Source organism: Chelonoidis abingdonii, chromosome 23 (genome assembly GCF_003597395.2).
Source record: "Chelonoidis abingdonii isolate Lonesome George chromosome 23, CheloAbing_2.0, whole genome shotgun sequence".
Lineage (NCBI taxonomy): Eukaryota > Metazoa > Chordata > Testudines > Testudinidae > Chelonoidis > Chelonoidis abingdonii.
This window is the reverse complement of record NC_133791.1, coordinates 11,408,279-11,421,149: the sequence shown is the minus strand read 5'-3', so window position 1 is coordinate 11,421,149 and position 12,871 is coordinate 11,408,279. Positions and strand designations below refer to the sequence as shown.

General features: G+C 47.2%; 1 protein-coding gene across 6 annotated transcripts in view; it reads left to right on the top strand.

Annotated features, from left to right (window-relative positions):
• Nucleotides 1-12,871, top strand: part of CASZ1 (castor zinc finger 1) — a 268,084-nt gene that overhangs the window by 233,049 nt on the left and 22,164 nt on the right. For all 6 annotated transcript variants that reach the window (XM_075060343.1, XM_075060342.1, XM_032775447.2 and 3 more), the window contains 3 exons: nucleotides 1,450-1,591; nucleotides 2,967-3,030; nucleotides 5,859-6,019. In XM_075060343.1, the coding sequence (XP_074916444.1) occupies nucleotides 1,450-1,591; nucleotides 2,967-3,030; nucleotides 5,859-6,019 (367 nt within the window). The remainder of the gene's footprint in view (nucleotides 1-1,449; nucleotides 1,592-2,966; nucleotides 3,031-5,858; nucleotides 6,020-12,871) is intronic.

Genomic DNA, 12,871 nt, shown 5'->3' with positions numbered 1-12,871 from the left:
CCTTCCCTCCCATCCTACTCACACATAGTCCCTTGACAGTCTGCAAGGAACCATGAATCCATGGCAGAGTGGATCCCCCCACTGGGACTAATGAAACCTTTCTTTGCTGCCCTCTAGAACCTAAGTAGACGGTTCATTTGTAGCCATCCATTTCAGCCAGAATATCTCAGGCCCCTTCCGACAAACAGGGCCAGACTGCTCTTGGTGACTCCGCTGTAAATCCAGAGTAACCCAGCTGAAAACAATCAAGTGCCTTTGGATTTCCACTGATGTGACCAAGAGTAGGAGCTGGCCTGCAGGCCCCAGCGACATCAGGCTGTGCTCCCACAATTCCTCTCTCCCCTCAGATCATTGAAAACCTTTCCAATGTCTGGTGCCTGAGGCAAGCTGGTTGGGTCTGGGTGTGTCACCTCTGCCTCCTCCCTCCTTCTCAAACAAGAGTCCCTGCTTAATGAAGAAGAGATGAGAGTGACGTGATCTGGTTAAAAGGGGGGGAAAACTTTGAAATATTTTCCCCCTCATTATTAAAATAATTCTTTCCTAAAACACAGAAAGGTCATCAAGGGAACTATTTCTTTTATTTTTTAATAAAATGCCACTTGCTGTCTGAAACAGCTCACCGTCAGCGGTAGTGCCTGAGGGTAAATTAATATTTTAGTCACTTGGGGATTGTGGAAAAAAGCTCAGCAGACATGTTCATGTCAGCAACTTTTCCCCCCCTTTCTTTATCCCCTCTTCTTCTTTTTTCTACTTTCTTACTTTCTTCTTTCCCATCATTTTTTTCCATCTTCCATTTGTTTCATTCCCTTCATTTAAAAATTATATATTTCATATCTTTCTCATTTAAAAAATATATATATTTCCCCCTTTCGTTGGGACAATTTGATGGGAGACAGGTCACGCAGTTTGAACCAATCTGATTGGCTGTCAGCTTCAATAGACCTGACACAGCAGATGTTCCTTCTGGGCATGCTCAGTGGAGGGCCGGAGCTGTCGCTAAGGCAACGGTGAGATTGGGGAATGGAAAGGGGGCTTGACTAGCAGTCGAAAGCTGCCACATTGCCTCAGCATTAACAGAGTCTTTAATAAACGCTTAAGAGGCAGCCCTGCAAATTAGTTATGACAGTTTGTGCAGAGAATCAGGTCTCCCCCACGCTCCTTCCGCTCTTCTCCTTTAAAGGGCCCGTAGCCTGGACAACTTTGACATAATTTTGCAATAATTATCACTTGAAGAATTTCCATGCTGGAGTGGACGTCAGAACCCATCAAGTCATCCCAGCAATAAACGCTGACCAGCAACCCGAGTGCTTCCCTTCCCCCCACTTGTTTTTTTTCTTCTCTCCCATTATTTGGTGGTGGTGGTTTAATTCATTTATTTGCCTCCATCGCCTCTTTCTGACACTAATTCATGTATTTTTCATGATTGTCTTTGGTCTTTGTCTCCTACAGGGAACAGGCAACTGATGACTCCCGGCCGGTTCAATCCAGTTCAAATGAAGCAGGAGCCCATGGAGAGTGTGGTGTCCTCATCCCCGGCGACCCAGGATTCCTTGCAGGAGCACAGCCTGGATCTGAGCGTGAAAGATCACGGGTGAGAAGGAGAGGCTGGGATACTTGGCTCCATCACCGAGGCTCTCAAAGGCCATTCTCGCATCCAGTAACCCAAGGGAGAACAGTTTGATCTAACTTGTTTTACCTGTGGCTGCTAACTTGTGCTGAGTCAGAAAAATCTGTACATTGCAAAGTGAAGAGCTTTAGTGAGCCCTGGATGGCTGCTTCAACTTCCCATGGCAGTATAAGGTGTCCGTCCTCGATGGTATTCTTTGCGCTCATAAACTCCCATTGATTTCACTGGGCCCTGTTTATGGACTGAGAGCCCCTGTAACTTGGAACACATCCTCCCTTAAGTTAGAACACCAACAGGCCTCTGGCCAACCTTCTTCCCCCCGCATAGTGTGTTTGCAACCACCGTCAACACCATATATTTGATTGAAGACTAATGGTGTGTCTCCATTAAGTGCCTGATCCAATGCCAGCTGACACCCATGAGAGTATTTCCATTGACTTCAGTGGGCATTGGATCATGGCCGAAGCAAGGAAACAGTTGGAGAAACATCATCAGCATGAAACAGCTGCTTGCCTTGCTCATCCTTGCAGATGTTTAGCATATCCTTACAGCCCTGCAGTTTTTGATAGCCATGTTGATGTATTCTGGGACTCATGAAGCACCTATCCAACAGTGCCTGAGAGCAAGAGCTTTGGGGTCATTTTGCAAGAGGGACTGCACTGTGGAATGAATGGCCTTTGGGGGACTGGCTGAACCAGGGCAACCTGCAACACGTGTGGTTTCCTCTCCATGCTGAGGTTCAGCCAGGCCTGAGCTAAAGACCTTGTCCCAGTTGTAATCAGCAAGGTCCTGCTAATGCTTGAAAAATACCTGGATTGCTCTTGTGTGTGTGTCTCAGACATTGTACCCTAGTACTCTAGACTTTTTTTTTTGCAGTGCCTCTTCATCTACTATAGAGAGGGCCTTTCTCAATTCACAACTATCACCCTGTGGTTTTGTTATAGGAGCCCTGAGTGTTCTGTGGCATGTGTGTTTTAACAGTCCTGCCTGGCCTGGGGCAGGACAAAGAGTAAAGCAGAGTGACTGAGAAATGAGCTAGGTATCAGGTGATGAGGAGGGAGCTGGGCTGGACACTTGAGGTGTGAACTGGAATACTGAATGGCCAAGAGATCCATCTTATCTCTGGAAGCTTGAGACCCTCTTCCCTTGCATCCTAGCTACCACATAGAACGTGACTTGCCCGAGGGAGAATGGGCATCATCTCTTCCTCCAGATGCAGCAGGTGGGAAGTAGGGGAGGAGGGCAGGAGAGGACACAATTTGAAAGGAGAAGAATTAATCTCAGTGCTCACGGTCCCTGTGCATGTCTTAACTAAACCCTATTGGTTTGTGTGTTCCAGTAATGAATCAAATGGCCACACAGTCTCAGCAAATTCATCTCTTTTATCCTCGCTTATGAATAAGGTAAGAGCCATCCATCAAACGCCTTTCATTGCCCCCACCAAGAGAAATTAAAGCCGCAATGGCAAGGGGGGGAGATGCGTTTGTTTTTTAATGTTTTGCCTCTAATAAGATGAGTTTGTACCATTTAAATTTTGAGACCATTTGTCATCGGGTATAATTTCAGAGCCCCTGCTTACGAATTAATTTAATGAACTGGCTGAAGAAATATATCGCAGCCCCTGACACTTTTTTTTTTAAATCGCTTCTAGACGGAGGAGGGCTCGAAAGAATTTTTTAAAAATTTAATTTCAAGAACCTGGCAACTTCTCTCTCTCTCTCTCTCTCTCTCACTTTACAGTTATCTATTTTATTTATTTACTGTAAAACATTTGTTTCATGGCGGGCGAGTTTGTTTTTGCAAAAGGGAGCAGAAGAAAAAGATGAAATTACAAGTTTTGAGCAAAAATCATCAATTTCCGCCTTCCTGGCATGAATAATGGTGTCCGACTGAGCCTGTTCTACCATGCTCTGGAATATTTACTTTAAATAATGCACAATTTCTTTTTCTTTCTTCCTTAAATTATATATCATCTCAAATATATTTTTCCCTTCCACATGATAAATTTTACTATAGCGAGATTAATTTTGCTACTGTATACAACTGCATTAGCGATCAGGGCAGCCTCTGAGCCACACTTTAATATCCTACTGTGTGATAGGCTTTAGAGGCATAACTACTGCCATCCTCTTGGCTCTGGGCATTATAACCAGCAAGGCTATATAACCCTCAAGAAAGGGCAAAGTGACTTTGTTTAGTGCTCTCCCTCCTCCTCCCTCTTTTCTTCCATCGACCTTTTACTCTCCATTTTTTCGTTTTTATTGTATGTCGCTTTTCTCCTCCATTCTGCTTTTTCCTCCATTTGGTTTTCAGTGGTTCCTTTATCACTTAGTTATGCATACACACTCTCTCTCTCTTTATACCTTTCTCCCCATAGTCTGTGGTCTTGGATCTGCAGCTCTTACTTCTGAGAGTAGTCCCACTGGGTCAGAATCTCCATTGCCTGGCATCTTGAGTCATCCTTAAGGCCCCAGCTGAGGAAAGCTTAACTTTAAGTCCCATGGAAGTCAATTGATTTAAGCACATGTTTAAAGTTAAGAACTTGCTTACATGCTTTCCCAAATCAGACATCTTACTCCTGTGCAAAATAAGTGCAGCATGGGTGTAAAACACTAGTGAATCAGATCGGTATAATTTAACATATGCACAGGGTTAAATGGTGTCATAAAGTGTAAGGCAAAGGAGAATCTGATCCACTGACTCCAGTGGGACTATTCACAAGAGTAAGGGTTACAGGATTGTGTCTCTCTCTCTCCCACCTTTCTCTGCTCTATAATGTCTCTCTCCTTACTGAGGAATTCTTTCTTTCTTTGTGTGAATTTCTCTTTTAAAAATGTCCTTCCAGGAAATTGAAGTGAGAGCTCCAAAGGTTCCAGAGAGATAAGACAAACTGAATTTCTGACTCCCAGCCTCTAAGGATATGTCTACGCTGCAACTGGGAGCAAGACTCATGCTAGTGGGGCTTGAGCTCGTGCACTAAAAATAGCAGTGTGGCCGTTGTGGCTCCGGTGCAGACTCAGGCTGGCCACCTGGGCTCAGATCCAGTTGTGACTTGAAATCCTGAGCCACCGCCAAAGCTGCAATGTCCACACTCATGCAAGTCTGTTTACCTAGGTTGAGAGGCTCACTCTCAGCGGCAGTGTAGACATAGAGTGAGAGTTGCAGTCTCCAGTTAAGAGAGGTATTGTAGCAGCGGTAGCTTCACCTTCTGGGGGTGTTTACAGAGCTTCAGAATAGCCAGGGGTCCCATAATGTATGGCTGTTCTTATGCAGTTTATTCAGAGTGGCTGTTGGGTTTAGTTAATTAACGTTTATAAAGGGTTTTGAGATCTGCAGATGGGGGCGGGGGGTGATTTCTAAATGCAAAGCTTTGGCCTGATATTGCACTTTATTTGTGCCTGGAGTTCCACTGACTTTACTGGAGCTATTCATGTGAGTAGGTGAGCAGGATTGAATTGTGGTATTACATTACATATTATTAGGAGACAAAGTTTTGCTGGCTAAGCATTATTAAGTAATTTCAGTTTTTCAGCGTATATGTCTTTTTTTTCGTACAACCTATGCCTGATCCCATCAGCACTCTGTACTGGAATCAGTGAGAGTCTCTCTCTCTCTCAATACACACAAACATTCACATGTCCCTGTCTGTACATAAAACACAGAGGCTGAAATCATGACTCCACTGAAGTCATTAGGAGTTTTCCCCTAGACTTCAATGGAACTGGGATTTTATATAGCCTTTAAATAAATATACCTTACAATCATTTTATAGGGCAGAGTGCTGTCCTGTGGTTGGGAACCAGAATTTGTGTTTCCTTTACTGACTCTGCCACTATGGGGCTCAAGTCACTGAGATTCCAATCCTGTACTAGAAACACGGAGTCAAGAGTTTTCCTTTAGGCGCAGGGGTCCATCCACCTGGTTCTCAGTGCAGGGCCTATTTCTGCATCGATTTTCCCATCTGTAAAATGGGGATAACGCTTCCACACCTGATGTAGGGGCTGAGAGGATGTGATGACTGCCAAGTGCTTTGAGATCCTCAAATAGAGGGTGCTGGAGAAGGGCAATGATGAGTTATTGATTTATTCTGGAGCAATGTGCAGCCTGTGCAAACCTTTTGCCTGATCTTTCCTTCCAATCCTGAAAACGTGACTTTTCATGGTGTGCTTTTGAGTGGAGCCAGATTGGCCAGTGACCCGTGTCTGATGCTGTGTCTGTGTTCTTGCCACAGATGAATCAGTCCAATGCCAGCCTTGGCAGCCTGCCAAGCTTGAAGACAGAAGGAGATGGCAACCAGGCAGGGGCTGGTGAGCCAACGCAATACCTGGGCAAAGCAGTGAAGGCGCTTGTTCAGGAGAAACTCTCTGAGCCCTGGAAGATGTACTTGCGCAGGTAAGGGAAGCGGGAAATTATTTCCTGCACAAAGGGGCCGACTCCTCCTGTAGCAAGTTTTAAGACCACTTACAGTCCCACCTGGATTCAATGCAGTCAATGATATTTGAATTTGAGGTCTTGATCCAGTGAGATGCTGAGTATTCCCTGCAATGCACTGAGCCCTCTCAATTTGCTTTGACTGCAGGGGAGAGAATTAGGTACTTAATATCTTGCAGGAGGTGCTCAGCACCTTGCAGGATTGGGCCACAAGTGTCCCTTGGGTGGTATCTAACAGCACAGACTCTCATGTGGCTTGAATGCTATGGCATGCACATTCATTCTGAAACTCTCCCCCCTATACCAGGCAGTGAATCCTACGGATATCCTGTAGCTGCGCGCTTCAGCTGTGAACCAGTGTTAGACCATGCACAGTTAATACAGGGCGATCACAGTAGCCTTGAGAGTACTTGCTGTGGAATTAGCGCCTCTTGTCTGATTCTGTGAGTGGACTAGTGATACAAAGCAGGGAGCCCAGGGGGCACTGTGCAGACAATTGGTTCTTGCTCTGGGGCACTGTTTTTCTTGTTGACAAGGAGGCTTGCAGGGAAAATGGAACAGAACTCGCATAGAATTCACCCACACAGAGACACATGCACATACGTGCCCAGACTGACACGTGATTTGAGCACACATGGATATGCCCAAACAGACATGAACGGGTTTGTGCTCTGACAAAAACACACTTGACTACAAGTGCCTGTGAACATATTATAGGATTGTAAACACTGAAGATGAGAAAGATCTCTGAAGTCCAACTGCCTTTGCCAGTGCAAGCTCAATCCCTGCAGTCTGTTTGCTAGTGTTTTATCAAGTCTAGTTTTAACTGTGCAAAGCAATGTAGTTGTCTCCACGCCTCTTAGAGGATTATTTTACTACCTAATACATTTCACTGTCAGGATACTTTATTTCTTGATGTGCTGCCTGAATTTTCCCTTTCTTTATTTTGTTGCAGTTCTCCTAATTATACCCCTTAAACCACAATAGTTAATTCCTCTTCTTGCCTGGAATTTACCCCCTTCAAATATTCACAGACTAGTAGCATATCATCATTTATCCAAGCTACAGCAATTTAGTTATTTGAATCTCACTTTGTAAATCAGTCCCTCCAGGCCCCTACTCATTCCTTTGGTTTGGTTCAGTTTGATGTGGGGTTTGTTGCTTCTCTCTGAACTCTCAGGTGTCCAGAAATGGATCCCCTACTCCAGTGCCATCACACCATAAGGACTGTAAGGTCCCTGCTCTGTGTATGCAGCCCAAAACTGCACTGCCTTTTTTGTATCCATCTCCCATTGCACACTTGTGTCATGTTTGTTGTGCATTGTGTCTCTGGGTCTCTCATTGCAGCACTGCCTTCTAGGTTCCTCTCCTGTTGAATATCCCCCCAGATGTATTAGTTGCATTTTTCCAAATTTGAACCTCAATTTGTGATTTTTTTCCCCCAGTCTCTCTAGGCCCCTTTGCATTATTTCTCTTCCCTTGCACTAGTGCTTCCAGCTACTCTGGTTAGTATCATCTGTGAATTTGTCAATGTACTGTTCACTCCTTCTCCTAGATTACTAATGAAGATGTTAAATAAAATCAGACCTAACCTGACTCATCCTTGCAGCATTCATGAGATACCTCCTTCCAGCCCAGTACATTGGAGTTTGTCATTACTCTTTGTTTATGGTCCTTCAGCCAGTTTTCAGGCCATGTGGCAGTGTTCACATCCAAGCCAATTTGAATTAATTTTAAGCATATGTGAGACTCTGTATCAAAATGCTTTACTAAAATCTAAATATATTGCAGCCCTTCATCCACTAATTGTATAATTCTATCAAAAAAAGCAATTAAATTTGTTTGGCAGGATTTATTCTTTATAATCCCCATGCTGTTTATTGCTCATGGTTCCTTTATCCTCTAGATGTTTACTGATTTTCTCCCCTCTCTTAATATTTGTTCCATGACTTTACTGGGAAGAGACACTGAGACAAGAGGTACGATAATTGCCAGGATCACTCTTGTTTTTTCCTTAAAGAATACGTACCATATTTATTTTTTCTAGTCTTCTGGCACCTCCTCAGTTCTCTATGACTTCAATATCCGTAATCCAGTAAATTTCTGAGTTAATTCAAGCATGCTCTCAGATGAGAATCATCCAGACTGGCTGATTTATGCATATTTACATTTTCTAAGCATTCCCGTATCTGCTTTTCTGTAAGATCTTCATTTCATCCTAACTATCTGCTTCTGCTTTGTTTTTATTTTTCATGTTAGAGGAAGATTTTAAAAGGCAGTTGAGTAGCTCATCCATTTCTGAGACATAACCCGCCATCCTCATTTTTTAATGGTTCTGTTTTCTCCCTAAGTATGGTACCTCTTCTCCCTGATAGAATAACCGCTTTAGTTTACATTAACTTGTGTTGTTATTGCTCCTCTTATCAGGGCCTCTCTCTCTCTTATCTTCTCCCTGCAAGCTTTAACGGACCCCATGTATTCTGGATCCCCTGCCATTTTCCTTTCCCAATACAAACTTTCTTTTGTTTCTTTTAACCTCAGATATTTAAGGCCCCACCTGGGACCATACAGGCTGCTGCTTGTTTTTGCTTTCCTGATCTTCAGAGGAACTGTAGTCTATCACACCTTAATTATGAAGATTCTCCAGTCCTTCCACACCCAGGGAGGTTTAAATACTTCCTGCTATTGCACCTTACTCACTAGGTTTTTTAAGTCCCTGGAATTTTGGAATTTGCTTTCTTGAAATCTCATACCCTTATGCTGCTATTCCTCACTATGGTGAATCGAAGCAGCTCATAGTCACTGGTACTGGGTTCCCCTATTATTCTTGCCTTCTTGATTAGTTCCACAATAGTGGCAAGAGGCAGCTCCTGCATGGCTTCTCTTCTGGTTGGAGCCTCCCACTTTCTGCATCAGAAAGTTGTTTCTTCTTCCAGTGATTGCTCGTGTCCATTCAACTTAGGTGTGTGTGCTTGCCACATGCACCTGTGCTGGAAGTTTTTCCCTCAGCAGTATCTGTAGGGGACTGGCTCTGGTGCCCCCTGGAGTAGCATGCATATGCCACAGCATATAGGGCACCACTGACACTTTCAACCCTCAGTTCCTTCTTGCTGCCAGTGACGGTGCATGGAACTGGTGCTGCTTCAGCTAGAGCTGTTGCTTTTCATTTGTTTGAATTCATTTCCCTTGCAAATATTACTGTATATAGTTCCCCTCTAGTTTACTTCAACCTATTTGTTAAGTTTGAGACTTAGTAGGTCCTTAAAGGGACTTCGCCTCGGGATGGGGCGTGCTCCAGTCCCCAGGTCTTAAACCCTATGATCGCTGTAAAAGGCCCGTGCCTATTAGTGAGCCACAGAATAGTTGTTTATGGTGCATGGGCAAAAGTCACATTAGTGATATGTGCAAAATATGCAAGTCCTTCAAGCCCAGGACAAAGAAGGATTGTGACATTTGTTTGAAGGCGCTCTTCATAGAGTCTGCCCTTACCCCAATGCCGGAGCAGTGCTCCGATTTGGCACTGAGCTCCGTGACCTTGGTGTGCAGCACCCCCCTGGTCTACGAGCCAGCACTGGACCCCTTCCATGGCTCCAACCAAGAAACCCAGGAAGACGGGGCAAGGAAGGTCTCCAGCTTCCCGCAAGGGAAAGGACAAGTCTGAGGTGCCCCAAGGCCCTGTCTCGGGCACCTCCTCACCTCCTTCAGGATCCCGGGCCCCAGCTCAGGTCGAGCGGTGTAGCCTAGCCCACTCCCAGCCAGCTACCCCAGATAGCAGTGGAGGTTCTCATCAGCTCCAAGTGCCATCCACACTGGAGGCCCTCCAAGCGACGCAAGACATTATGTCCCTCCCAGTACCACCCACTCGGGCCCCTGTGGGGTCCCAGCCCGGGGTAAACCCGCATTGGGACCACGACAGTCTCCACCTTTCTGGCAGCACTCCCCATCGTGGGGCAGGTCCCGCCAACAGTCGCCCTCTCGCAGCCGACACGCTTCTGACCATGATGGTGTCACGGAGTCACCGGGCGATGCTCTGGAACTGCTCCCCACTAAGCCAGTCAGGACTTTGGGGAGCCTCCTCTCCCTTGGAGCAGACTTGTTCAGGGCAAGAAGCTCACACGTCTTCACCTCCTGGGTCTCTCCTTGGAGCATTCAGCATCCTCTGCCCCTCCGTGTGCTTCCCACAGCGAGCCCACCCAGGCGGGGTCCTGGGGAAGCCACAGGGTTCTGCACCCCCACTTTGCAGTCAGACGTGACTCTCAGCCAGCAAAACAGAGGTTTATTCGATGACAGGAACAGAGTCTAAAACAGAGCTTGTAGATACAGCGAACCAGACCCCTCGGCCGGGTCCATTCTGGGGGGCAGTGAGCCAGACCCCTAGGTCTGCACTTCACTCCTTATCCCCAGGTAGCTCCAGACTAACCTCCCTCCAGCCCCTCCTCTCTGCTCAGCTCCTTTCCCGGGCCAGGAGGTCACCTGATCCCTTTGTCTCCAACACTTTCAGCTGGCACCTTTGCAGAGGAGGGGCCCAGGCCATCAGTTGCTAGGAGGCAGAGTGCCCGGCAGTTAGGGGCACTGGCCCCTTCCTCTGTAGCAATCACACACCCTTATGCCACCACCAAGATACTTAAGAACTGCCTAGGGGACACTGAGGCACCAACACAGTATTCAGAGCAAACATTAGGAACAGTCCCAGTTCGTCACAGATGGGCAGAAGCTTCATAGCCCCATCTCATCTCTGGACCTAGGACAAGGGCAGAGAGGCTCAAGACAGGGCTCACTGGTGACCGGGTGCAGACCTCTGGAGGCACACGCCCCCCAGTAGGAGTTTTGGAGCTGGCGCCCAGAATCTCTGCAGCACCGGTACGGCTCCAGGGACAGCTGAGGGACCAACAGTACCGTTCTCTGGACTGTCGCCAATCTCACAGGGTGACATCACTGTGTGTGGCTACATCATGATGCCAAGCCCGCTCTAGTTCCCGATCCTGCTCCACATCCCAGTACTGCTCGTTAAGCGTGAGGCGTAGATTGCCAGACTGGGGCCATTGCGGATCCGCTGATCGCCACTGGCAGATCACCTAAGCAAGGACTTCTCCTCTCACCATGAGTACGTGCTTCACCCAGAGGTATCTGGCATGATCTTCCAGAGGTGGGGAACTCCCCAAGTGGATTTGTTCTCCACCAGGCAGAACAGAAGGTGCCACAGGTTTTGCTCCAGACAGGGTCTGGGCAAGGGCTCCCTCTCCGACGCCTTCCTCCTTCCATGAGCAGGAAGCCTGATGTACTCGTTCCCTCTGATTCCGCTCATCAGCAAGGTCCTAGTGAAAAATCAAGAGGGACAAGGCACAGGTTATCATGATCACCCTAGCGTGGCCTTGCCAGCATTGGTTCAGGATGCTATCAAGCTTGTCAGCGATCCCTTCCTGGCCCCTGCCGAACCAACTGGACCTGCTGTCACAGGATCATGGCTGACTCTTGCACGCCAACCTGGCGTCCCTCCGCCTCACGGCATGGATGTTGCTTGGCTGAACCTAGATGAACGGGCCTGTTTGGACGGGGTCCAGAAGGTCCTTCTTGAGAGTTGAAAGCCCTCAACTAGGCAGACCTACCTGGCAAAGTGGACATTTGGGGGATTCTTCGGTGCAGTCCAACTTGGACTACCTGCTTCATTTAAAGAACCAAGGCTTGGCGCACTCCTCTATCTGGGTACACCTGACGGCCATGTCGGCCTTTCATCCACCAATCCAGGGGCAGACTGTGTTCTCCCATGACATGACAGTCAGGTTCCTTAGAGGCCTCTAGAGGCTCTTCCCTCAAGTCCAGTGCCTGGTTCCTCAGTGGGATCTCAGCTTGGTTCTGTCCAGGCTCATGAGTCTGCCCTTCGAGCCTTTGGTGTCATACTCCCTCTCACCTATCATGGAAGGTAGTTTCCCCATGACGGTGATGTCAGCGAGGCAAGTCTCCAAGCTGCGAGCCCTGACCTCAGAATCGCCATAAAACAGTCTTCTATAAGGAGAAGGTCCAGCTCTGGCCCCACCCGGCCATCCTTCCCAAGGTGGTGTCCACCTTCCACATGAGCCAGGACATCTTTCTTCTCATCTTCTACCCTAAACTCCATGAGACCAGTGAAGAAAGGCACCTTCACACTATGGACATAAGAAGGGCTCTGGCTTTCTACCTAGATTGGACAAAACCCTTCTGTAAATTGACTCAGCATTCTGTCTCTGCTGATAGGATGAAGGGCCTCACAGTGTCCACACAAAGGATTTCTAACTGGATCACCTCTTGCATTAGGATCTGCTATGAGTTAGCGGGAGCCCCTCCGCTGCTGATCATCAGAGCCCACTCGACTAGAACGCAGGCATCCTTGGCTGCCTTCCTGGCATGTATTTTGATCCAGGACATCTGTAAAGCCATGATGTGGTCCTTGGTGCATGTGTTCACAGCCCACTACGCCATCATGCAGCAGGCCAAAGATGATGCTGGGTTCAGCAGAGCTGTGTTGCAGTCTACAGGTCCGTGAACTCCTTACCTGCCTCCAGGAGTACTGCTGGGAGTCACCTAAGTTGAACAGACATGAGCAATCACTCGAAGAAGAAAAGACAGTTACCTTTTCTGTAACTGGTGTTCTTCGAGATGTATTGCTCATTCAACGACCTGCCCTCCTTCCCCACTGTTGGAGTATCCAGCAAGAAGGAACTGAGGGTGGAGGGGGCCACTCCATATGTCCATATGCCACATACGGATACTGCTGAGGGAAAAACTTCCGGTGCTGGTGCCGGTGCATGGGGTGGGCACACACACCTAAGTTGAAAG